The sequence below is a fragment of the Triticum aestivum genome, chromosome 2D, assembly GCF_018294505.1.
Source record: "Triticum aestivum cultivar Chinese Spring chromosome 2D, IWGSC CS RefSeq v2.1, whole genome shotgun sequence".
NCBI classification, from domain to species: Eukaryota; Viridiplantae; Streptophyta; class Magnoliopsida; order Poales; family Poaceae; genus Triticum; species Triticum aestivum.
Window position 1 is genome coordinate 368,920,757 of NC_057799.1, and position 24,875 is coordinate 368,945,631.

The 24,875-nt window shown below is 50.0% G+C and overlaps 3 protein-coding genes and 1 long non-coding RNA gene across 5 annotated transcripts; 2 read left to right on the forward strand and 2 right to left on the reverse strand.

Moving 5' to 3' along the window:
- Positions 1-10,508: 10,508 nt before the first annotated feature.
- Positions 10,509-11,078, forward strand: LOC123049348 (uncharacterized; the record flags this gene model as incomplete). The annotated part of the gene is made up of 1 exon (XM_044472273.1): positions 10,509-11,078. A coding segment is annotated over exon 1 (570 nt), but the record flags the coding sequence as incomplete, so codon positions are not given.
- Positions 11,079-12,547: 1,469 nt separating this feature from the next.
- LOC123053186 (probable glucuronosyltransferase Os04g0398600) lies at positions 12,548-15,081 on the forward strand. Its single transcript, XM_044476607.1, has 4 exons — positions 12,548-12,878; positions 13,407-13,795; positions 14,045-14,286; positions 14,377-15,081. The coding sequence occupies exons 1-4, from the start codon at positions 12,731-12,733 to the stop codon at positions 14,888-14,890; spliced, it is 1,293 nt and encodes a 430-aa protein (XP_044332542.1). The 5' UTR covers positions 12,548-12,730; the 3' UTR covers positions 14,891-15,081.
- On the reverse strand, positions 14,935-16,104 carry LOC123053187 (pollen-specific protein C13). Its single transcript, XM_044476608.1, has 2 exons — positions 15,834-16,104; positions 14,935-15,723 (listed from the first exon to the last, which is right to left on the reverse strand). Exons 1-2 carry the CDS (start codon positions 15,994-15,996, stop codon positions 15,389-15,391), a joined length of 498 nt encoding a protein of 165 aa, XP_044332543.1. The 5' UTR covers positions 15,997-16,104; the 3' UTR covers positions 14,935-15,388.
- A 4,880-nt stretch (positions 16,105-20,984) lies between these two features.
- On the reverse strand, positions 20,985-23,535 carry LOC123049349 (uncharacterized). 2 transcript variants are annotated; one of them, XR_006423568.1, is made up of 3 exons: positions 23,120-23,535; positions 22,253-22,958; positions 20,985-22,172 (listed from the first exon to the last, which is right to left on the reverse strand). It is a non-coding gene; the product is annotated as an uncharacterized lncRNA (long non-coding RNA). The 2 variants fall into 2 exon arrangements; XR_006423569.1 differs by having other exon boundaries at positions 20,985-21,502; positions 22,008-22,958.
- Positions 23,536-24,875: the final 1,340 nt, after the last annotated feature.

The window sequence follows — 24,875 nt, forward strand, 5'->3', positions numbered from 1 at the left end:
GTCAGCACACTTTTGCCCCGGAGATTGACCCGGCCGGGTTAATTGACGAGGAAGCCCAATTCGAAGCTCTCAGCGGCATCGACTGGAAGTCATCAACTTTCCAGGTCTTGGGATCGGCCGGAGGAGAAGATAGGAACGAGCCGGAGACTTCAACTCAGCAAGCGTCGTAACTCGGCTGGCGGTTTACCAAACAATGCCTCACCCTTTTGGACTCAACGAGTCTTGATAGAGTAGGACCAATACTTTATCTTTGTCGTGCCATCGTGCATGCCTTGAATTCTGAAGTCCGTTGAAATTGCCTCCTTTATGTTTCTCCGGGTCATAATTAATCATTTGTTTTCCTTACTCTCAAAATAGTTGCATGTAACTATCCTGCAGAGAAAGACAAATCACAAGCCTCGAGGAGGCTGACCGCCCTGAGAATCATAGGTTTTAGATAACCCGGAATATTAAAAAAAAGGACTGGTCTTCAATAATATCCTGAAGACAGCCGTAATAACATACTCAGCCGGAAAAGTTAAGCCGGCAAAGGTTTTAGATAACCCGGAAAGGAAGGTTGGTACCGAAATTCCGGTTTACCTGTCTTAATAACACCCATTATGTTCAGCTAATACTGTAAACCAAAGTTAAGCCGGCAAAGTGAGTCCCGGCCGTATACACTTGGAAAGAAACAGACGGAACTTGCTATAAAGCAGAGGAACTTAGGGGCTTCCGGTTCGGATACGACCAGAGACCCGGCCCAAAGGGGTTATGCTAGGATTCGAATACGATCATATAGCCCCCAGTGGGTGTGGCGATGCTAATCAAGAGGGTATCGACAGCTATGTTCTCTTTGGTTCGAATACGACCCATGTTTGAATAGGAAGCCCCCAAGTGATTTTAAGAATTGTTTAACGACGCTGATTCGAATTCGATCCACGTCGGTTCTCAAAGGGGTTAAACTATGATTCAAATATGACCAAAGAAAACCTCCCAATGAGCTCGGCACTTTGCCAATCAAATGGGTATCGACAGCTATGTTCTCTTTGGTTCGAATACGACCCATGTTTGAACAGGAAGCCCCCAAGTGACCTTATCGCCTACGGCTAGATTCGAATACGATCATAAGCCGGATGCTCCTTCAAGTTATCATGTAATCTGGCAATGAAAACAACACGTGCACATTTGGAGGAGAAAAAAGGACAGAGGTCCTGATTTATTACTTATCATAATATATACATGGTTTAGAGAAGTATGTACATCATGAGAGCCGGTGGCTCAAGTGTAGTAAGGCCGAAGCTGAGCTATGTTCCACGGCCGTCGGGTCACTTCCTCCGACTTACGTGAATCTTTGTGCTCTCGAATGTCAATGAGGTAATATGACCCGTTGTGCAAATTCTTGCTGACCACAAAGGGCCCTTCCCAAGGTGGGGATAGCTTGTGTGCATCTGTTTGATCCTGGATGAGCCGGAGCACGAGATCACCTTCCTGGAAGACCCGGGATTTAACCCGGCGGCTATGATAACGGCGCAGGTCTTGTTGGTAAATCGCTGAACGGGCTGCTGCCACATCACGCTGTTCGTCCAACAAGTCAAGAGCATCTTGGCGCGCCTGTTCATTATCCGCCTCAACGTAAGCCGCCACGCGAGGTGAGTCATGACGGATGTCACTGGGGAGGACTGCTTCCGCCCCATAAACCATGAAGAAAGGCGTAAAACCTGTAGACCTGTTAGGAGTAGTGTTGATGCTCCATAACACGGAGGGCAACTCCTCCACCCAACAACCCGGCGTCCGTTGCAAAGGGACCAAAAGCCGGGGCTTGATGCCCTTCAGAATCTCCTGATTAGCTCTCTCAGCTTGACCGTTGGATTGAGGATGAGCCACTGAGGAAACATCAAGTCGGATATGCTCTCGTTGACAAAACTCTTCCATGGCGCCTTTGGAAAGATTAGTGCCATTGTCAGTGATAATGCTGTGTGGAAAACCAAAGCGAAAGATCACCTTTTTCATAAACTGAACCGCCGTGGCTGCATCACACTTGCTAACTGGCTCCGCTTCAACCCACTTGGTAAACTTGTCAACTGCCACCAAAAGATGGGTCTTCTTATCCTTGGATCTTTTGAAAGGCCCAACCATATCCAGCCCCCAGACCGCAAAGGGCCAAGTAATTGGGATCATCCTCAGCTCTTGAGCCAGTACATGAGCCCGTCGCGAGAACCTTTGGCAACCATCACACTTACTGACCAAGTCCTCTGCATCAGCATGAGCCGTCAACCAATAAAAACCATGACGAAAAGCCTTAGCCACAAGGGACTTTGAGCCGGCGTGATGGCCACAATCCCCTGCATGGATCTCACGCAAGATCTCTTGCCCTTCCTCAGGGGAAACACAACGCTGAAACACTCCCGTAACACTGCGGTGGTGCAACTCACCATTGATAACAATCATTGACTTAGCCCGCCGGGTTATTGCTGGCCAAAGTTTCATCCTCAGGCAACTCGCCCCGGGTCATGTAAGCCAGATAGGGCATTGTCCAGTCTGGTATGATATGGAGAGCCGCCACCAGCCGTGCCTCCGGGTCGGGGACAGCCAAGTTTTCCTCTGTAGGCAACTTAACAGAAGGATTATACAGGACATCCAGGAAAGTATTAGGCGGCACCGGCTTTCGCTGAGAGCCTAGCCGGCTTAAAGCATCAGCCGCCTCGTTCTTCCAGCGATCAATGTGCTCTACTTGGTAGCCCTGAAAGTGCCCAGCAATGGCATCAACTTCGCGGCGATAAGCCGCCATGAGAGGGTCCTTAGAGTCCCACTTTCCTGATACTTGTTGAGCCACCAAGTCTGAGTCACCGAAACACCTTACCCGGCTCAAGCTCATCTCCTTAGCCATCCGAAGACCGTGGAGCAAGGCCTCGTACTCAGCCGCATTGTTAGTGCAAGGAAACATCAACTGTAGCACATAATGGAACTTGTCACCTTTAGGGGAAGCCAATACAACTCCAGCCCCCGAGCCCTCCAACTGCCTGGACCCATCGAAGTGAATAGTCCAATACGTGTTATCCGGCTTTTGCTCGGGCACTTGTGACTCTGTCCAATCATTGATGAAATCCACCAGGGCCTGAGATTTAACAGCAGTGCGTGGCACATATTTGAGAGCATGAGGTCCGAGCTCGATAGCCCACTTAGCCACTCTCCCTGTGGCCTCTCTGTTTTGAATGATATCACCAAGAGGGGCAGAACTGACCACGGTTATGGGATGACCCTGGAAATAATGCTTAAGCTTCCGGCTTGCCATGAACACACCATAAACAAGCTTCTGCCAATGTGGATACCGCTGTTTGGACTCGATAAGCACTTCGTTGACATAATAAACCGGCCGCTGAACCGGATGCTCCTTACCCTCTTCCTTGCGTTCCACCACCACAGCCACACTGACGGCTCGTGTGTTTGCCGCCACGTACAGTAATAAGGGCTCCTTATCGACCGGAGCAGCAAGGACTGGGGGCTCTGCCAGCTGCTTCTTCAAATCCTCAAAAGCGGTATTAGCTGCATCATTCCAGACAAAGTTATCAGTTTTCTTCATCAACTGATATAATGGCATGGCCTTCTCACCCAAACGGCTTATAAACCGGCTTAAAGCAGCGATGCGACCCGCCAAACGTTGAACGTCATTTATACACGCCGGCTTAGCCAGGGAGGTGATGGCCTTGATCTTCTCCGGGTTAGCCTCAATGCCTCTGTCAGAAACCAAAAAACCCAAGAGCTTGCCTGCAGGGACACCAAAGACACACTTGGCCGGGTTAAGCATCATCTTGTAGACCCGGAGATTATCAAAGGTTTCTCTCAAATCATCTATCAGGGTTTCCTCTTTTATGGATTTAACCACAATATCGTCCACATAAGCATGAACATTACGCCCAATCTGTTTACGAAGACAGTTCTGCACGCAACGCTGATAAGTCGCCTGTGCACACTTGAGTCCAAAGGGCATGGATACATAGCAGAAGGCTCCAAAGGGAGTGATGAACGTCGTCTTCTCCTGGTCCTTAACTGCCATTTTAATCTGATGATATCCAGAATAAGCGTCCAGGAAACTTAAGCGCGCACAACCGGCCGTAGCATCAATAATTTGATCAATACGGGGAAGGGCAAAAGGATCAGCCAGACACGCTTTATTTAAGTCCGTGTAGTCCACACACATCCGCCAAGTGCCGTTCTTCTTGAGTACGAGCACCGGGTTAGCTAACCATTCTGGGTGGAAGACTTCAACAATAAACCCGGCCGCCAAGAGCCGGGCCACCTCTTCGCCAATGGCTTTCCGCCTCTCTTCATTAAACCGCCGAAGGAACTGTCTAACCGGCTTAAATTTCAGATCAACATTGAGAGTGTGCTTAGCGAGTTCTCTAGGTACACCTGGCATGTCAGAAGGTTTCCATGTGAAGATGTCCCTATTCTCACGGATGAACTCGATGAGCGCGCTTTCCTATTTTGGATCCAGATTGGTACTGATGCTGAATTGCTGAGATGAATCTCCTGGAACGAAATCAACAAGTTTAGTCTCATCAGCCGACTTAAATTTCATTGCCGGCTCATGCTCTGTAGTCGGCTTTTTCAGAGAGGTCATATCTGTTGGGTCAATGTTGTCTTTGTAAAACTTCAACTCCTCTGTTGCACAAACAGATTCTGCATAAGCTGCATCGCCTTCCTCACATTCCAAGGCCACCTTCCGGCTGTCGTGAACCGTAATGGTCCCATTATGACCCGGCATCTTGAGCTGTAAATATACGTAACACGGCCGTGCCATGAACTTGGCGTAAGCCGGCCGCCCAAATATGGCATGGTACGGACTTCTTATCTTGACCACCTCAAAGGTCAATTTTTCCACCCTGTAGTTGTTCTCATCTCCGAAGGCCACTTCCAACTCGATCTTGCTGACTGGGTAAGCCGACTTACCAGGTACCACACCGTGGAAAACAGTATTTGATTGGCTGAGATTCTTATCAATCAACCCCATACGACGAAATGTCTCATAGTAGAGGATGTTGATGCTGCTGCCCCCATCCATGAGTACCTTAGTGAACTTATATCCTCCCACCTGAGGAGCCACCACCAGGGCCAAGTGACCCGGATTATCCACCCGGGGAGAGTGATCCTCCCTACTCCACACTATAGGTTGCTCTGACCACCGCAAGTAGCGTGGAACCGCCGGCTCAACAGCGTTCACAGCCCTCTTATGAAGCTTCTGATCTCGCTTACACAGACTGGTGGTAAACACATGATACTGTCCACCGCTAAGCTGCTTTGGATTGGTCTGATAACCCCCCTACTGTTGTTGGTGACCCTGGCCAGACTGCTGATTAAAGCCCCCTTGACTGTTCGGAGGATTGGAATTTGAGCCGCCGCCCGGGCCATGAAAACCGCCGGCGCCTGAGCCGCCGCTCGGGCCATTGTAATTCTTAAAGGCCTTCATGATTGCACAATCCTTCCATAGATGAGTTGCTGGCTTCTCTCTAGAGCCATGCCTTGGACAAGGCTCATTCAACAGTTGTTCCAGCGTCGGACCGGACCCGCCGCCTCGGGGAGGGGGCCTCCCCTTGCGTCGCTGGTTACTACCTTGCGAGCTGGCGTTGGCTACAAACTCTAGGCTGCCATCGGCCTTGCGCTTGCCTCCTCCTTGGCTTCCCGGGTTATGCTGAGGACCCTTGCCATTGCCGTTCTTCTTTCCCTTCCCTGTCCTTTCATCATCTGAAGCGGGGTCCTTGGTACCATCAGAATCGACGTACTTGATAAGAGCCGCCATCAGTGTACCCATATCATTGCAGTCGCGCTTAAGCCGCCCGAGTTTCATCTTCAGAGGCACAAAACGACAGTTCTGCTCCAACATTAAGACTGCAGAGCCGGCATCCATTTTATCCGAGGAATGTATTATCTCCTTAACCCGGCGAACCCAATGTGTCGTAGACTCACCCTCTTGCTGCTTGCAGTTAGTCAAATCCACGATTGACATAGACTGCCTACAGGTATCCTTGAAGTTTTGGATGAACCGGGCCTTCAGCTCAGCCCAAGACCCAATGGAATTCGGTGGTAGCCCTTTCAACCAAGTGCGGGCCGTCCCATCTAACATCATGGTGAAGTACTTAGCCATGGCCGCCTCACTGACCTCCAGTAGTTCCATAGCCATCTTGTAACTCTCGATCCAGGCTGCGGGTTGTAAGTCTGCTGTGTAATTAGGCACCTTCCTAGGGCCTTTGAAGTCCTTGGGTAGACGTTCGTTGCGGATAGCTGGCACTAAACAAGGGACACCCCAGTCCTGGTAGAGATACCCACGTCGACGGAAGCCGTCGGATAAGCTGGGGGAGTCTGGTAAGCCGTCAGCTGGGGCACCTGCTCCGCCTCCCGTCGTGCTCTGTCTTGGTCTGCTGCGTGAAAGGCTCCGTTATGAGCCGGGCCATGGCCAGGGGGCGGGTCATGGCGTCGGACGTTACTTGAGCCGGTCGCTGAGACCATGTGCCTGCTGTAACTCGGGCTCCGGCCTGGGCGAGGGGTCGAGTAGATCCTGTCCCGGCTATAGGAGTACGCCTCTTGCTGCGCCAGTGCTGTCTGAAGGAGTTCCCTGACCCGGCGGGTTTAATAGCCGTCGGAGAGTCGCCGTCAACCGGGAGAGCCGCCAGCCGTGCCGCCGCGGCGACCATGTTCTCCAGCGGGTTATTATAATGACCCGGGGGTATTGGCACGTACTGAGGCGGGTCTGGGGGCACCTGGGGAGGCCCCATCACTTGTGGCTGAATAGGGGTCCCAGACCCGGGCACTATGACCCCTGGCGGGTTACTAGATCCTGCACCCGGCGTGTTGAAGAGGTTTCGTGGATCGTAAACCGGAGGGAGTCGGGATTGGGCCTTTTGATGCCTCCTTCTCAGGACCTCATTGGACGCGTTTTGATCCATCGTGAGCTGGAAGGACTGCGCTTGAATCAACTGGGTTTGGGCGTCGAGAGCCGCCCTTTCCGCAGCCATCCTGATCCCTTCTGCTGCCAGATCCTCCTTAGCTTTTACTAGATCCAATTTTAACTGCGCCACCTCCGCATCATGCTGAGCTTGATCTGCCGGGTCAACCGTGGCGGTTAACAGAGCCGTCATCTTGTCCGTGAGATCCATTAGTACCTGAGCCGGCGAGGGCACCGGGTTTCCCGCTCCAGCAGCGGGGTTCTGAACAGACTGTGCACCGGCCATGAAGACTCCAACCTGACTTGGCGGCTCAAACGGGTCCGGAATACTGTCACCATTGGAACAACCCATGAGCCTGCCATCTTGAAGTTGATACAACGAGTTTGACTCGTCGGTGGATGACTCGCCGTCAGAGCCGGCGGCCGCCTCATCACCAGATCCAGATCGATCAGAGGGCCCTCCATGGATACATCCCACAAAAGCATGCCTTAAGGCAGGCCGGGCCCGTGCGGGTCGTGCACGCTGAGCCGTCTCGACGGGATCGGCGCAGAGACCCGGCTCAGGGCCCGGCTCACCAATCTTGCCAATGAAAACATGAATTCCACCGAAGGGGACCCGGTACCCGTACTCAATTGAGCCGGCGTCGGGGCCCCAGTTTGCATCGTCGATGTAGAGCTTGCCGCGACGACCCTTGGTCATCCGGCCCACAGCGTATCCCTTGAGCCCTTCGAAGCCGCCCTTCAAGAACTCAAATCCACCGTGCGCTGGCCCCACGGTGGGCGCCAACTGTCGTGGAATTGTCACGGCAGATGTCCTCGAGCTTGGACTTAGTCGTGGAGCCATCGCATCTAGGAAGCTTGAAGGGGTTAATGCGGGACAAGGAACACGAGGGTTTATACTGGTTCGGCCCCTTACGGTGAAGGTAAAAGCCTACGTCCAGTTTGAGGTGGTATTGATTAAGGTTACGATCACCAGGGAGCTAAACTGCTATGCCCGGCTCTCGATGAGATTGTTCTCTGCCTTAAACCGCTGCCGGGTCGTCCCTTTATATAGGGAGGCGGACGCCCTGCAGCTCTCAGAGTCCTGGCCGGCTCATAAGAGTGTCCGGCTCGAACTCTCAACTATTCTTGCCTTACACTACAAGTTCTACCATGATAAAGATTGCAACTACGGGCCTTAAGACGTATCCGGGTCTTAGCCCATCTCCGGCCCACCGTCTTCAAGCTTGGCGCCGGGCTTCTGGCAATGACCATTATGAGTAACCCGGCCCCTCCTGGCGGGTGACTCTAAGGTCTATATCCTCAACAGAGGCCGACGAGTTGGGACCGCCATCTGCTGCCGCGACCTGATCCTCCTGCGCACCATGGTTAGCGTAAGCCTGCTCCTGAGGAATTAGTGGTACCCTGTAGTCGTTGTCGCCGGCGCGGTTGGTGGAGGCTTCCGGATGGCTCCCGAAAGGTGCCGGCTTCTAGCACCTCCTCCTCCCAGCCCGGCTCGAGGAACGAGCCAGGGTCGTCTTCCAGCATGTACTCCTGGTCCACCATGCGGGGCACATAGGCCTCCGGGGCCGCCGCCTCGAAGACCTCGCCGTAGTGCCCCACGCTCCATGTCGCCCGTCCTAGCGTGCCACCTCGAGGATGGTAGGGTTGCATCCCGCCCGGACCGTAGGTGGCGGCGCTCGTGCCCGCGCCGGGCGGAGGTGGCGCGGGCGCGGGCGGGCGTACAGCTCCGTTGGTTGCGCCGGTGTCGATGAAGCCTGGTGGTGCGCTTGCGGGCACGCAGGCGCGGCGTGGTCCGCCATGCGACCCGGGCGCAGCTTGTGGCGTGAGCGGAGTACAGAAGGGTGGCGCTCCTGAAGCCGCGACGTCCAAGAGCTCGGCGACGCGCTCTAGCAAAGCATCCCGACCGCTCTTCATTAACTGGCATCGCAGCAGCTCTCGAGCCACTGTGAGCGCGGCCCTCATGTTCGCCTGCTCCCGCCGGGTGTGCGGCGCCGTGGTGGCAGCGTGGCTTGAGGCCCTCGCGACCGCTCGCACTTGTCGTGGAGTAAGAGCAGAGGGTGAGTGACTGCGCCGCCCGCGCCCCGCGGTGTTTGGCGGCGCGCGTGCCGCCTGAGGCGCGGGGTTGAGGTCTTCTTGGGCAGACGGCGCCGCCCGGGTCGGCCAGGCCGCCCAGTGGTCGGTATTGGCTCTTGAGTCGCCGAACATCGGAGCCGCGGAGCGCCGAAGGATCAACGAGCGGATCGGCTGGTGGAAGAAGAGCTCCGGTGCACCCCTACCTGGCGCGCCAAATATCGGATCACGGGTTCCGGCAAAACCCTCAAGGTTCGAACACTGGGGTGCGCACGAAGATCTCCCCCTACCGATCTACATCCTAGCTTCGCTAAGATCTCAAAGGCTAACTCGACGAACTCGCAACACAAGGGGCACAAGATTTATACTGGTTCGGGCCACCGTCGTGGTGTAATACCCTACTCCAGTGTGGTGGTGGTGGATTGCCTCTCGGGCTGAGGATGAACAGTACAAGGGGAAGAACAACCTCCTGAGGCGAGGTGTTCTTATGTTTGGTGGGTGCGAGGATGAACCGAATGAGTTCGAGACCAGTTGCCTCCGAATGAGTTGTCTCCTACGGTGGTGGCTAGTCCTATTTATATAGGCCCTGGTCCTCTCCTCAAATATTGAGCGGGAAGGGAGCCAACAATGGCCAATTTGAAAGGGGACAACTAGTACAACTTATCCTGGCAAAAGCAGTCTTCGCCTGCAAAAGGCTCTGGTGGTGACGCCGCCTTGAGCTCCATGGTGACCTCCGTCTTGCCATCCTGCTGGTCTTGGTCTCGTTGCACTGGTATGGAAACCTTTGCTTGACGCCTCGGTACTCCGCGCCTGCGCTTGCTTCCTTAGCACCAAAGAGGAAATAAGGACACTGTGCGCGCTGGCGCCCGCCTGATCTTGATCATCATGGCTCACGTCACTAGAACCTCGCGAGGTTTCCCTTGCCTTGATCTCTCCGCCCCTCGCGAGCCACCCTGGTGAGGATGCTCCCGAGGAGGTCTTCTGTCGTCCGCCTCGCGGGGCTTGGCCCCTCGCAAGGGTCTTGAGTGCTTGCTGGTGAAGATGGGCCGTACGGGCCCGCTCGCAGAGCCACGCCGTGGGCCGCAGACAGGCAAGTCTGGGGACCCCCGTTCCCAGAACGCCGACACTCGCCTCCCTCGCCTCGTCCGGCATGACGACCGCCCCCTCCAGCAAAGGCAAGCCTCGTGCCCCGCGCAAGACCGCCGCCACGCCCAAGCCAAAGAAGGCGCTAACGCTCGAACAACGGGCAAGGGAGTCGGCCAAGAGGAAGGTCTGGCGGCACGCCACGGACGCGAGAGATGAAGCTGTCATGGCTGCCGCCGTCGCCGCCACCGTGCAGCAGGAGGTCACCAACGCCCGCGTCGCGGCGACAACAAGGGAGGCGCTCTATATGCTAGGGTTAAACCCTAGCCAGCATGGCCTCGTCAACGCCGCCGTCACCGCGGCCAGCACTAGCTCATCGGCGTTCCCTCGGATGGTGCTGCCCGACTCGCCCCACACGTCGGCTTGCACCCCGATGCCCGGCTTCCACGTGTACCCGCAGGCCTCCCGCCTCTCCGGGGAGTGCTCGCCCGATGTGAGCGTGGTGGCGCCTTCCACGCCCGCGCCCGCGCCCATCGACCTCAACGCCACACCGGTGGCCGGTGGCTCATCATCCGGAGGCGCGAGGAAACGCGTGCGGCAGATGCCGGCCGGCGTGCTCCCGGACGCCCGCAACCTATTCGAGGGAATGCCGGCCGGCGGCGGCGAGGACTACATGCAGAACCTCATCTTCGAGGGCGGTGCGCCGGCCGCTGGCTATGGTCCCGACGAGACAGAAAGCCAGGATGGCCGTGGGGCATTCACGCCGGCCGCTGACTATGATCCCGATCAGGCGACCTTCATGCGTGATCAGGTCGGCATGGACCTGGACAGCTTCCCACTTGACCACGAGTTTCCAGATGACTACGGGCAAGAGGAAGAGGACGAGTGCGACATCGACGTGGAGCCTTTGTTTGAGGACGAGCTCGCCAACCAAGCCGTCGGTCCGAAGCCGAAGCGCAAGAGCAAGCTCACGAAGGCATACACGGCGGCCGAGGACAAGCTTCTTTGCGAGTGTTGGCGAGACATTGGATAAGACCCCAAGACGGGTGCCGAACAAAAGCATTCAACTTTTTGGATTCGTGTCCACCGGGAGTTTCATGAGCGCAAGAAGTTTTCGCCTTACCAAATTGTGAGCACGCGCGGGTGGGTGTCCATTTCAAAGCGATGGAGGGTGATCCAACAAGAGTGCAACAAGTTTTGTGCCACTCTTGAGAGTGTCAAGGCCCGCCCCGTGAGCGGCATCGGCATGCAAGACATGGTATGCTAGCAAGCCGCCCTCTTTTGTGTCATTAAGTTTATGCTTGCGTGTTCATTCGCATACCATTTGCCAATATGCTTGCATGAAAACATTTGTAGGCATTTCAAGCTTTGGAGGCATTCAAGGTCCAACACAATGGCAAGTGCTTCAACCTCTCCCATTGCTTCAGGGTCATCAAAAGACGAGGAGAAGTTCAAGGCGCAATATGCCGCCCTCAAGTCGCATGGGGGAAGCAAGCCATGGAGGATGTTGGGGACGGCGAGCCGGCACGGCCGCGGGGGAAGACCAACTCCAAAAAGGAGGACAAGCGGGATGCGGCATCAAAGGCCTTGATCGCAAGCGTGGAGGGCATGATGAATAAGAAGGACTCAAGGGAGGAGGAGCGCCGACATTTCAAAGAAGAGCAAATGAATGCCTTCATGGAGATCCAAAGGAGGAGGCTTGAGATGGACGCGGAGAAGCAAGCCAAGATGCTTGAGCTGGAGGCAGAGAAGCAAGCCAAGATGCTAGAGATCGAGGCCGCCAACGCCAAGACCAAGGCGAAAGAAGTGGCTCTCGCGAGCATGATGACCGGGATGGAGATCATGAAGGTGGATCCCAACACCGTGTCGCCAAGGAAGAGGCCGTGGTTCGAGAAGATGCAGGCCGAAATGCTCAACTTCACCGACGAGTGATCTCGTGGCCGCGAGCGCCTTCCTTTTTGTATGCCGGCTTGTGTGCTGGCATGACCATGAGGCCGTGATGGCGTGGTCGAACTCAAGTCACACCCCTTTTTGTGTGCTGGCATGTGTGCCGGCCAGCGCGAACTGTGTGGTGATATTTTGTATCCCCTTTTTCTTTTGAGTTGGCAGTAATCTTTATTTGTTTGCACACAAATTAGTTCATAGAAACTGTTGAAGTTTGAGACAAGATACCATACAATCTTTATTTCTTTCTTCAGAAATTGCTCTTATGATGGAGTATTATGACTACCCTTATTATCCAGCGCCAGTGCTTTTGGGCCCTCTCCTTATATGGCACTAGATAAGTAAGCCATCATGATTTCCTAAAAAAAGTGAAGCCAGCATTAATAACAACAATGATTTTCAACCAAACAGACAACAGTGTTTTTTTCGGAGATCAGATAACACAGTGATTAGTACCTCTAATTAAGCCCCATCTTTTACTTCATAACTGGTCAAGGAAAGTGGTTTTGTACGCTTACTGCAGACTTTTTATCTCATTCTCTCTCCTCTCTCCAATCTCCATTTCTCCTAACAAAATCTTCTTGACCTCCTCCTTCCTTGCTTCGCTCTGCTACCCAATCTGCTCCCTTTATCGAATTCCCAAATCCAATCTCATAGTTAATTAAACTCGGCTCTGGGTGCCTGAGACCCGGCAGGGCGGTGCCGTCCACGATGGGATCGAAGGCGGTATGGCTCCCCGTGGCCCTGCTCCTGGCGGCAGTGGCCCTCTCGTCCGTCCTGACGCCGCCGGCCGCCGCGGCCGCTACGGAGTCCGGCGAGGCCGACCACGCCGTTCAGCAGCACAGCGAGCGCATCTCAGGTCCGGCCATATCTCCAAATCTCTTCCTTTTTTGTTTCTTCCTTCTCAAAAGTTTGATGTTTTCAGAAACTAGGATTTCTTCGCTCCTGTTCCACCTGTTGAGACGCTTTAAACTGCGAGTTAGTATGATTGTAATTTGGTTCTATCTGTGGAGATGATTGGTTCTCCTGCTGTTTTTCGAGTTGTGGACTAGGTCATCTTTTGAGGGCCGCTGAGTCCAGATTGGTTCTGGTTCAGTTCCTCCGTTCAGTTGATACGCCTTTTTTTTCTGCCTTTCGTGTTGGATATTGTGCCAAGATTATGTTTATGCGTCTGTACACAAATATATTTGGTTGAGATAGAATTGATCAATTATAATCACAAAGGTTCAGTTTACCATTCTCAAGTAGTTTAAATAAACTTGATATAATCTCACAATTTTTGATAGAGATAGTCGTATGCTTTGCTGTTGCACAACCTAATTACTTCAAATTTTGTTCAGATAATTCGCTCATCTGTTTGCTGAATTTGCGATTATTTAACTTGTAGGAAGTGCTGGTGATGTGCTAGAAGACAATCCTGTGGGAAAGTTAAAGGTTTTCATATATGACTTGCCAAGAAAGTATAACAAGAAGATGGTCACCAAGGATCCCCGGTGCCTCAATCACATGTTTGCTGCGGAAATATTCATGCATCGTTTCTTGCTCTCAAGTGCTGTGCGGACACTCAAACCCAAAGAGGCTGATTGGTTCTACATACCAGTTTATACTACATGTGACCTAACTCCTGCTGGTCTTCCCTTGCCATTCAAGTCACCACGGGTGATGAGGAGTTCGATCCAGTATATTTCGAATAAGTGGCCCTTTTGGAACCGAACTGATGGCGCAGATCACTTCTTTGTTGTCCCACATGATTTTGGAGCTTGTTTCCATTATCAGGTGAATTCACTAGTCCCTCGGACCCACATATTCACTAAGGGTTTCCTTATGCCTGACTTTGTTATTTCTTCTAGTACAACTTGTAACTAAAGGAGGGCAGTAGGTCATACTCCCTCTGTAAACAAATATAAGACGTCTGCAAAGGTTGTCTTATATTTGTTTACAAAGGTAGTAATTAGGAATATATCTTCCTTTATTTTGCGTTTTGCTCAAAAGTTCTCTGTGTAATAGTTACGCTGGTATTTGCAGGAAGAAAAAGCTATTGAACGTGGCATTCTCCCATTGCTGCGACGTGCTACATTGGTGCAAACTTTTGGACAGGAGAATCATGTTTGCCTGAAGGAGGGGTCTATCATCATTCCACCCTTTGCTCCTCCTCAGAAAATGCAGGCTCACCTTATTCCCCGGGACACACCACGGTCAATCTTCGTTTACTTTAGGGGTCTGTTCTATGACACCGGAAATGACCCTGAGGGTGGTTACTATGCAAGGTATCAATGCTTCTAAAATTTGACCAATCTGAACTCTTCCTCATGGTTTGGTTCCATTTATTTACTCACTTCAGTGGTGGTGTTGTACAGAGGTGCGCGGGCTTCCCTGTGGGAGAACTTCAAGAACAATCCTCTGTTTGACATTTCCACCGACCACCCTGCCACTTACTATGAAGACATGCAGCGTGCGGTCTTCTGCCTGTGCCCGTTGGGCTGGGCACCATGGAGCCCTAGGTTGGTTGAGGCTGTGGTCTTTGGCTGCATTCCAGTCATCATAGCTGACGATATTGTGCTGCCATTTGCTGATGCTATCCCATGGGAAGAAATTGGTGTCTTTGTGGAGGAGAAGGATGTCCCAAAGTTGGACACAATCCTGACATCAATGCCCATCGAGGATATTCTAAGAAAGCAAAGATTGCTCGCAAATCCATCAATGAAGCAGGCCATGTTGTTCCCACAGCCAGCCCAACCACGAGATGCATTCCACCAGATCTTGAATGGCCTTGCTCGTAAGCTCCCACACCCTGAGGGTGTATACTTGCCACCCAGCGAGAAGCATCTCAACTGGACTGCTGGACCTGTTGGAGATCTGAAACCGTGGTAGGGAAGAGTCAAGAGCTTCCCATCCTCTTTGCCACATAAGCCCCATAGAAATAGTTCATACTTCCTCTTATGTGATGTAATAGAAACACAGTGCCACGGGTGTAAATTACACCCAAGGCGTTATCTAACATGAGCGATTTCTGAAGTTGGTAATTTAGAAAGAAATGAAATGGCATTGTTCTTATCAGGTTAGGTGGATGGTGACTTTTGTTGACAAGATTTGTTACAGCTTGCAGAAGAAGAATCGATGGCAAGATCTGGTACTCCCTCTGTAAACTAATATAAGAGCATTTAGATTACTAAAGTAGTGATCTAAACGCTCTTATATTAGTTTACGGAGGGAGTACATCACAAGGCTGTAAGTAGCATTAGAGACAGCTATGCATTGATGCTGTACTCTGCTGATACAACCATGCTATTTGCATGCCAGATAACAGATTTATTGGTGTGGTGCAGCAGCCTCTCCAGTGGTACCATGTTGGCGGTCTGCCTGCTCTGCTCAGTGATCATCATCAGTAGTAAGGTTGAACGTCTTGAGCAGGTCAGGGCAGACGGGCAGCGGCTTGTCCTTGAGGTAGCCGAGCGGGTTGGCCATGCGGATGTTGTCGCTGATGCCAACGTTCCTGCTGAGGACTATCTCGGCGCGGTCCCTGAGTTCCTGAATCTCGTTGCAGTTTGGGAGGGGGCTCTGGACAAGAACCATCTCGCAGATATCCTCCGGATGGCTGTCCTTGAGCTCGATTTTGTAAGTGCCAGTCTCGTCGGTTACGCCGTCGATCGAGCGCTCAACTTTCTCAGTGCCGAAGCGCTTGCACTCCAGCCTCACCTTGGCACCTGCAGTCCATCAACAAATTAAGTACCACTGAGTGCAGCATGTCCTGTTTCAGCTGTTCACAGGTTCAGAGATGTGTAGTAATAGTATGGGTCAGAGATGCCTTGCTTACCCTTGATGTACTCGGTCACATTTGTCTCGAACCCGGCACGGCACGTGTCGCAGTAGACCCGTCCCTGAACAATGTAGTCGGGGAGGTCATTGGCGACGGCGGTGCCGGCGAGGGCAAAGATGGCGACCACAGCGATCACTGAAAGGATACGGAGCGAGGCCATGGCTGTTGCGCGTTTCCCCTCTACCTCCGGTGAATGTTCTGCCTCGGCGGAGGCTGAATGGCCTGGGGGTGAATGCAGAGAGGAGGGCAAAGAAACTCACCGGTTTCTGCATGCCACCTACTGCGCTTAAATAACCAAGGTGGCAGGAGGGTTTCCATGGTTGCGCATGGATGTAGGACGGATGTGAGCAGGGCAACCGTCCGTCGACCCAACGGAGGAGGAAATTTGACTCGGGTTTCCTTGAGGTTTGTGTGGTCCACAAAACTCTTAGGCAATATCCCTCCTCTTCCTTTGAAGCGTTTCATTGTTACCCTTGTTTCTCGAACAAAGACATGCATTTGGAGTGCAGAGCTCTGCTAGAAAAGGCTTCTAGTGTGGTGGTTAGCTAGAAAATGTCTACTCGCGTAAAAGTCTAATGACATATTCCCCCTGTCCCACAATATAAGACGTTAATATAAGACGTTTTACATGAGGCTAAGTGAGAATAAGCAAATCCGTTCTACAGTACTAAAGGTATCATGTACACTATCCAGCTCGTCCCAGAGGGGTTTGAGTGATCGGCAGTGGAACAAAAGATGGCCAATACTCTCCTGCTCGCTACAGTATCTGAGGAAGCAATGTTTCTTTTGAAGCGTCTTTCGTTTGTGAGCACTGACAAATAAAGTCAGATCCTCGGTTATTTTGGGATCCGCTGGAATATTTGGAAACGCACAAACACCAAGGTTTTTCCGAATGAAACCCAAGGAATCCACATCAATGCTCGGTCTGCTGCTGCCGACCTCGTGCTCTGGTCAAGCCGTTGCCCCAACAATGAAACTATGATCTCTTCTTTGTAATGGTTACAATGTTTTGGTAATATATGCTTCAGGCAGGCGTAAGCCCGCCGTTGACACGTCAAAAAAAATACTAAAGGTATCGGGAAGTGGGAGCATGAAATACATCATGATACGAGTTGCGACGAAGCTTGACTGGATGTGGTGTCGCGGTGAAGAAGCGGTGCAAACAGAGCAAGATGATTTCTCAATCATTTCTTCTACCGTAATACACAATAGAGGAGCCCTACATTCATTTTATCTGATAGAAAAGATTGTTTAGTGGTCTAACAAATATGTCTATGGACAATTAACGTGGTACTGTTGTTGTAATTATTGAGCTCTAGCCTATTTAATATTTCCGGTAATTCCTAGAAAAATCCAGAGGTCCTATGTCCTATTCATACATGACAAGGGTGTGTGAAAAGTTTAGTCCTATCCTGATTGTGGAGGATGTGTTGGACCGACATATAAGGTTGGTCAACTCACATACTAGTAAGAGCTTGAGAAGATGACACACACGCGCTCCTCTGCCAACCGCCACGCATCGCACGCGTGTCGTGTATCGTGATCGAGCGGAGCTAGGGCCTATGCCACGTGTACGCATTGGTTTCTTTTTGTCATGTAGGAAAATAGAAGTCGGAACATATTTTGCACTAACAATTATTGGGTTGCTTGTCTCCTCGTTAGTCCCTTCAGTTTCATTTCCTGTCTATTAGAGGCTGTTTCTCTTTCGTAGACGATTTCACCTCAGCTCCTATGCATTTTGCCTCGTGAGCTTTGTTTCGTTTACAACTTTCCCATCAAGCTTCTTGGTGTGCACCGCCAAGTGAGACAATGAGCCTTCAAAATCTCGCCTCATGTGATCCTGTGCGGGAGACATGTTATCATGTTTTTAGGGAGCGCTCTCGCGCGATTGTTGGATTCTTCTCCATCGTGCAACACATGACTTCTCCCCCACCATGACTACTTCCCCGCCGCCGCCGATCCATTCAGCGACATGGCGACTAATGTGCCCGACTCTTCTTCCACCGCACCGTATGTGTTCCCGCCCCTTTTGTTAGTGATCATGTTTGAAATACTGGCAGTAGCAATCGATATGAATATCAAGTTTTATCTACCAATTTTTTGGATTAACCTTAATGGAAAATTGTTCAAATATTCATCAAACCAAAAACCTGATGGATGTAGGCATTTTTCTCCAATTTCTTTTCATGCGACTCTCAAGCCTCCTGTGATTGAGGGTGTGAATTACAAGAGGTGCCATGAAAGGGTAGTTCTTTGGCTTACCACTATAATTTTTTTTCATGCCTCCAAGGGCAAGCTAGTGGGGCCAGTTACTCCTAAACATGAGCAAACTTTACATACATTCTCTTTCGAGTTGTTGTTTTGAGTGCTCTTGGCGTCAAGATTGTTGATCCCTTCATGACCATTATGGTCGGCAAAGATATGTGGAATGCGCTCAAGGCCAAAATTGGGGTCTCTCGGACGCATGTAGCGAATTATATGTCATGGAACGAATCATGACTAAAAGATGACTGATGACCACTCTGTGGTTGAGCAGGCTCATGAGATACAATCACTCGCTAAGTCACTTGAGCATTTTAACTGTGAGTTGCTAGACAAGTTTATTGATGAACCCATCATTGCCAAGCTTCCTCCTGTGTGGTGATTTTTTGTCACTTTTCTAAAACCAACAGACATGATTTTTTGTTGTTAATCTCATTGGCACTCTTTATTTGAAAGAGAAGGCGAGGGTGAAAGACAGACGTGCTCGCTTCTATGAAGGGAGCTCTAGTGCCAACTTGGTACACAAGAAGAATTTTCAATCCCACAAATTCAAGAACAAGAACAACTATTAGGGTAAAGGAAAATTTGAAGGCAAGAGAAATGCCTCAAGTCTGCCAACTTCAATAAGAACAAGGAGACCTTTTATGAGAAAAAACAAGGAGACCTTTAAGAAGAAATGAATTGCCATGTCCGTGGTAAGGAAGGACAATGGGCTCCCGATTGCGAAAACCGCTATGACATGTGTTAGCCTCAAAACAACAACAAGAATACTAATGCTTTTATTGGTGATATTGCGATGAAAGATGTCAGATATGCTAGATTTCCTATTGTTCTTTTCGTATGTCATTCTCCTGGTTGGTGGATTGACACAGGTGATAATATACATGTGTGTGTGTGTGTTTTGATTTCTCAATGTTTTCTTTTCATCAGGTCGCACGGACTACATTCGTTCTGATGGGAAGCATGACAATGCTTTTATTCATGGTGTTGGTATGGTCGATCTGAGGTTTACTTTAGGAAAGACCGTGTGCCTGAAGAGCGTGCAACATGTCCCTACGATAAATAAATGTTTTGTAAGCGACTCTCTCTTATGCATAGATGGTGCAGGATCGAAAGTATGTCTAGAGGGGGGGGGTGATTAGACTACTTGACTAAATAAATATCTTTCCTTTTCCCAATTTTAGTTGTGGGCAGATTTTAGCAATTATGACAAGTCAAGCAATCAACCTACACATGCAATTCTAAGAGTATAGCAGCGGAATGTAAAACATTGCATATGAAGGTAAATGGAAGGGTTTGGAGAAGGCAAACGCAATGGAGACATGAATATTTTTGGCGTGGTTCCGATAGGTGGTGCTATCGTACATCCACGTTGATGGAGACTTCAACCCACAAAGGATAACGGTTGCGCAAGTCCACGGAGGGCTCCACCCACGAAGTGTCTGCAAAGAAGCAACATTGTCTATCCCACCATGGCCATCGCCCACGAAGGACTTGCCTCACTTGGGTAGATCTTCACGAAGTAGGCGATCTCCTTGCCCTTACAAACTTCTTGGTTCAACTCCACATCATGTCAGAGGCTCCCAAGCGACACCTAACCAATAGGTAATAGACGGTGTGTTGATGATGAACTCCTTGCTCTTGTGCTTCAAATGATAGTCTTCCCAACACACAACTATCTCTCACAGATTTGGTTATGGTGGAAGAAGGATTTGAATGGAAAGCAACTTGGGGAAGGCTAGAAATCAAGGTTCCAATGGTAGGAATGGAATGTCTTTATCTCAACACATGAGTAGGTGGTTCTCTCTCAGAAAATGAATGATGGAAGTGTAGGCACATTCTGATGGCTCTCTCTTATGAGAAGAGGGGGTGGTGGTGGTGGTGGTGGTGGTGGAGGGGTATATATAGCCTCCACACAAAAACCAACCGTTACACACTTTTGACCCATCTCGGTGGCACCAAACAGAAAACTCGGTGGCACCGATTTGTTCAAAAAATATGAACGTTAGGAATCTTGGTGGGATCGACGGGAATAACTCGGTGGAACTGATGTGTTAGGGCTTAGGGAAAACCTCGTCTCGGTGGCGCCGATCACTACAAAAAAAAGACACATCCGTGACATTTTGGGCCGAACGAATTTTTTTCTGTCATGCTTATGAGACTTCTTGATGATAATTGTGACAAAACCCGGTATCATCATAGATATGATGGGCTCCTATTTCTACTAGTAGAACGCCCGTAGTGCTACGGGCTACAATGCACATTAAATGATTAAGGTCATCTATAAGGTCGAAGTTCATTTCTTGCTCATACGTCCGAACGTGTTCGGACATCAAACAAGACCCAGACTTCCAAAATTCAACGGTCTGGATAATCTATGCTCCCCTAAATAGTGGCAGCAACAATACCGTAGAGTAAAGAATCTCATCTCATCTCTCTTTTTCTGTCAAACATCTCTCAATGTAGCAGCAGGGGCACGAACATGAACAATAGCGTAGGAGTAGTGCCGCCCCTACCATTCCCGACTCGAGCAATGCTATTTCCTACTTTTCCTGCCGCATTTGCTTGGCACTGCGCTCCCTCTGCTTTTCCTCCTCTATTCCATGTATCATAAATAATAGCAAAGGATGAAGAGATTTAGAATGTCTGAAAGTCTAAAATATTTTGATGTCTACCAACCGGAAGCACCGATAACTACATTTAAAAATAGGAACATATGCTATCTTCATCGGTAAATAAGCAGTTAAAAAGCATAGGACCAAAACCAAATAATTCAGAATGAATGTTACAGATCATTTAGAAGCACAATGTCAATGTGTGCAAACCATTGTACTGCTACCACTTGCAAAAATTTAACAATTCTCAACTCAACCAGCATGCAGTACATCTATTACTATAGGATACTGGATACAAATGGCTTTGTAAAGGGTTTCATACACTCTTTTTAATGTGCAAGTACATCAAACATGTTCCAACAAGCAGGAATGGTGAGGCGAAATTAAACCATGGATATAGCCTTATAGCACCAGCATGCCTGTCTATGTTACTCCGCAAGCCAAACTATAGAACTTCTCTCTACCGGCAACCTTCCCAAAAAGACACTTTGCCTCAAGGTAGCACCATTCCCCCACAAATATGCACAGGCATGCATCATCGAAGATGCATGCCTGATGCGGCCTTCCTCTTTGGTCTTCTTATCCGCCTGACCGTCGGCGGCATTGCCCGCCATGCATGCTCACGTCTAATTGCTCCTTGTCAAGTACATCCACCCGTCCAACTCGCACCTCAAGACCATGCTCCATGCTCGCTGATGCCTATGTCAAGTCCAGCAAGGGCTTCATGTTTCTTTGTGTTTTATGCTTCCTATCAAACAAAAAATCTTTTGATCTATTGGTCGCCGTTCCCTGATAAGATACAGAGGCAGAAAAAAATGTGTAATCAAACATAATTTGAAGAAACAAAGTAAAAATCGCTACTTGTAAAAGATATGAAGTGAAGCCCGAGTTCCCAAAAAGGAAGTCCTGAATTCTTTCTATGAGGTTGCAAGGAATCTCATTATATTTAAACAGTGTCCGGTATCCTTAATAAAAAAATACACATTAATTCTGATCAGTTACTAAGTTTACCTAGTCAATTATCCATGTATTGCCACAGAAACAAATGGATACATATAGAGACTAATGATACCACCAGAAGGCCATGTGCTCCAGTCTTAGGGTGTGTCATTGCTTTCCTTCGGCGACATCACCTTACCTCTATCAGGCCACCTCTTTTAGCCACCACCCCACCCCTCCTTTCTCCTCCTCACTTTCTTCTCTCCTCTTGGCTATTGGATTATAATTGACTGTTGGTAGACAACAAGCAAAGGCAATTCATAATGATCATGATAATACTCTGCACTCAGTATACCTTGGATGCTCTGAAATCAACTTCTGATCATTGCTGATATATAGATCGGCTGCAATCATCATTGATCATGATCCTCATAATCTTGTTGTTGAACGCCTTGATTCTCAAAAGAATGTCATGCTGCATCGTTATTTCACCCAGGTTAAGGCTATCGAGATAAAATACCTGCACAAATAATGCACTTGATCATTATGTATAAATGCAATGCAGCTCAGACCGATAATTTTCGAGATACTGGCTTATACATGAAGGAACAGTAAACACCCAGTTATGTTGTTCGTGGATTTCTTCCTCGTGACATCACACTTTAGCTTGTTATCCGCTTCTAGTATGCCTTCAATGACATATTAACCCCAATTGTAATTCAAAATATTGCCAGGACCCATAAGCGCTGGCCAATATGTTAGGCTTGAATAATCATATTTTGCCATCGGTGCCATCATGTGTCCCACAAGGAAAACAATAAGTATTGTCTTGGAATCATGCAGCTCCTTCTCTGTCATTGGTGAGTTATAATTCTTTTCCAGTACTGCTTGAGCTTCTTTCAAACTTCTTCCTTCTTCTGATCCTATACAATCCCTAAACGACTTCTAATCTCCTTGGCTGCTGACTGAATGCAGTCATTCTTTTTGTTAGCAATGCAAGCGCATGTGCAGGGGATCCCGAATACCATCCCAATGTCCATGCCATCAAATGGGTATTCTATCATCGTGGATTACAATTGCCCTCTTATCTATGTCCACATGTGTAAGCAAGAACACATCCAACTTTAGATTTAGCTTGTTCAGCTCAGGGATGTGCAGGGTGCCTCTCCATCCTGTAGAAACCACAAAGCCGCGCTTCTTCTGATTGAACTTTGAAACGCCGCTATGAATCAGTTTAACAGAACTTCTTGATGTTGCCCCAGTGCCTCCTTCCAGATGGTGTGATTCACCGTCCTCACCGTCTGTTCTGCATTCACGTACTGATCTTTTCAATCTTCCCGCACAAAAATTAATCCTCAATACTAATTAACAATCGCAGAAAGGACAACATGTCATCATCGTGCACGCCGCGCTCACCCCTAATCTGTTCAAGATGCGCATCCTATCTTGTCGGGCTCGGCGGCGTACCTGTCTTGCGAGCGCGGACGCGGATGGAGACGGCGGCCAGCACACGATGCACTTGGGAACACAACCTTCTTCCGCCACCATGCCATCACCGCGCGCACGGACGCCGGTTCCTCATGGCGGCGGCCAGCCTCGACGCCCCCCTCTTGCTCTTCCTTCCACCATCATGGGGTCTGCTGTCCAAGATACGTCCGTGATGGTGGTGTCCGTGGAGGGCCTCGGGTGGTGGCATTGCAAGGGAGGCGGCAGCTTCTGGAGAAGAGGATCGGGTGTGGCGTCGCACGAGGAGGCGGAATCGGCGACGTCGTGCGGCCCGGAGCGTAGGGGAGGAGAGATGTGATCGGGTGGCAGCAGAGAAGCGGCGGCGGTGAGAACCCTAGCTGGGTTAGGGGAAGAAATCAGGGGGACGTGGTGAAGCAAGCCTGAGCGCGGCGTACGTTTTTTTGTTTCCTTTTGTAGTTTTTACAAAGAGATTAAAACTAGTGGGATGAGGGGGAAGGGTGGAACAAAAGCCCGGACGAAAATAAAACCGGAGTACCAGGCTACCAACTGCTCCATTAGGCCTTGTACAATGGAAGATGCTTAGGGTGGTGCTTCAGAAAAATAAGTCTATCCTGTACAAATAAGCACCGGTGCTTAAGAAATCTTGGTTTATTTCTCTAAGCACCTCCCATTGTACAAGGCCTTAGGAGTAGAGAAGATGACAAAAAATCATGACAGAAAATGGGCTTTTCATCCTGGGCGGGCCGGAGACGCAGCTGCATGACATTCTTTGGGCCGTCAAAAACCGTGGTAGAAGCGAGGGCGAGGAAAATGTCGGGGAGTTCCCGGTTACAGTGGGTGGTCGGGGTCGAGCGATGCACGGAGGGATTGCGGGTTTCTCTCGTACACGTACATGTGTGGGTGCGAGGCGTTGGGCACTAACTGAACCCGAGCGAGGCATTCACCTACTGAACCCGAGCGATTGCACTGGCTACGCGTTACTGAACCCGATCGATCGATCGATCCCTGGCTGTTAACTGAACCCGATAGAGCGATTCCTTTGCTACTGCTGCTAACTGAAGACGATCGAACCTGCTGCCTCTTGATAAACAGTGAGCGTTGTTGGGGGTTGGATGAACAGTTCCCGGTGGGGGTTGGATGAACAGGACCCCGTGGTAGTAGAGGCCGTTGCCGCTGGATGAACAGGACCCAGTGGAGGACTGGTTGAACAGTCACTGATACGCGTCGGTCCTAAAGAAACGGTTTTTAACCCCTTTCTGCGACGCCATTTGGAACCGTCGCCAAGTGAGTGTGTGCGATAGGGTGTCCTTCCCACTGAAGGAAATATGCCCTAGAGGCAATAATAAAGTTATTATTTATTTCCTTATTATCATGATAAATTTTTATTATTCATGCTAGAATTGCATTAACCGGAAACGTAATACATGTGTGAATACATAGACAAACAGAGTGTCACTAGTATGCCTATACTTGACTAGCTCGTTGATCAAAGATGGTTATGTTTCCTAGCCATAGACATGGGTTGTCATTTGATTAACGGGATCACACCATTACGAGAATGATGTGATTGACTTGACCCATTCCGTTAGCTTAGCACTCGATCGTTTAGTATGTTGCTATTGCTTTCTTCATGACTTATACATGTTCCTATGACTATGAGATTATGCAACTCCCGTTTACCGGAGGAACACTTTGTGTGCTACCAAACGTCACAACGTAACTGGGTGATTATAAAGGTGCTCTACAGGTGTCTCCG

What these genes read in the sequence shown, in the direction of transcription:
- LOC123053187 (XM_044476608.1), bottom strand. Translation starts at nt 15,996, where the DNA reads ATGGCCTCGCTCCGTATCCTTTCAGTGATCGCTGTGGTCGCCATCTTT. An exon ending in TGTGACCGAGTACATCAAGG is followed by an intron (nt 15,724 to 15,833) that starts GTAAGCAAGGCA and finishes GATGGACTGCAG; the next exon opens with GTGCCAAGGTGAGGCTGGAG.
- LOC123053186 (XM_044476607.1), top strand. Translation starts at nt 12,731, where the DNA reads ATGGGATCGAAGGCGGTATGGCTCCCCGTGGCCCTGCTCCTGGCGGCA. An exon ending in GCACAGCGAGCGCATCTCAG is followed by an intron (nt 12,879 to 13,406) that starts GTCCGGCCATAT and finishes TTTAACTTGTAG; the next exon opens with GAAGTGCTGGTGATGTGCTA. An exon ending in GAGGGTGGTTACTATGCAAG is followed by an intron (nt 14,287 to 14,376) that starts GTATCAATGCTT and finishes GGTGTTGTACAG; the next exon opens with AGGTGCGCGGGCTTCCCTGT.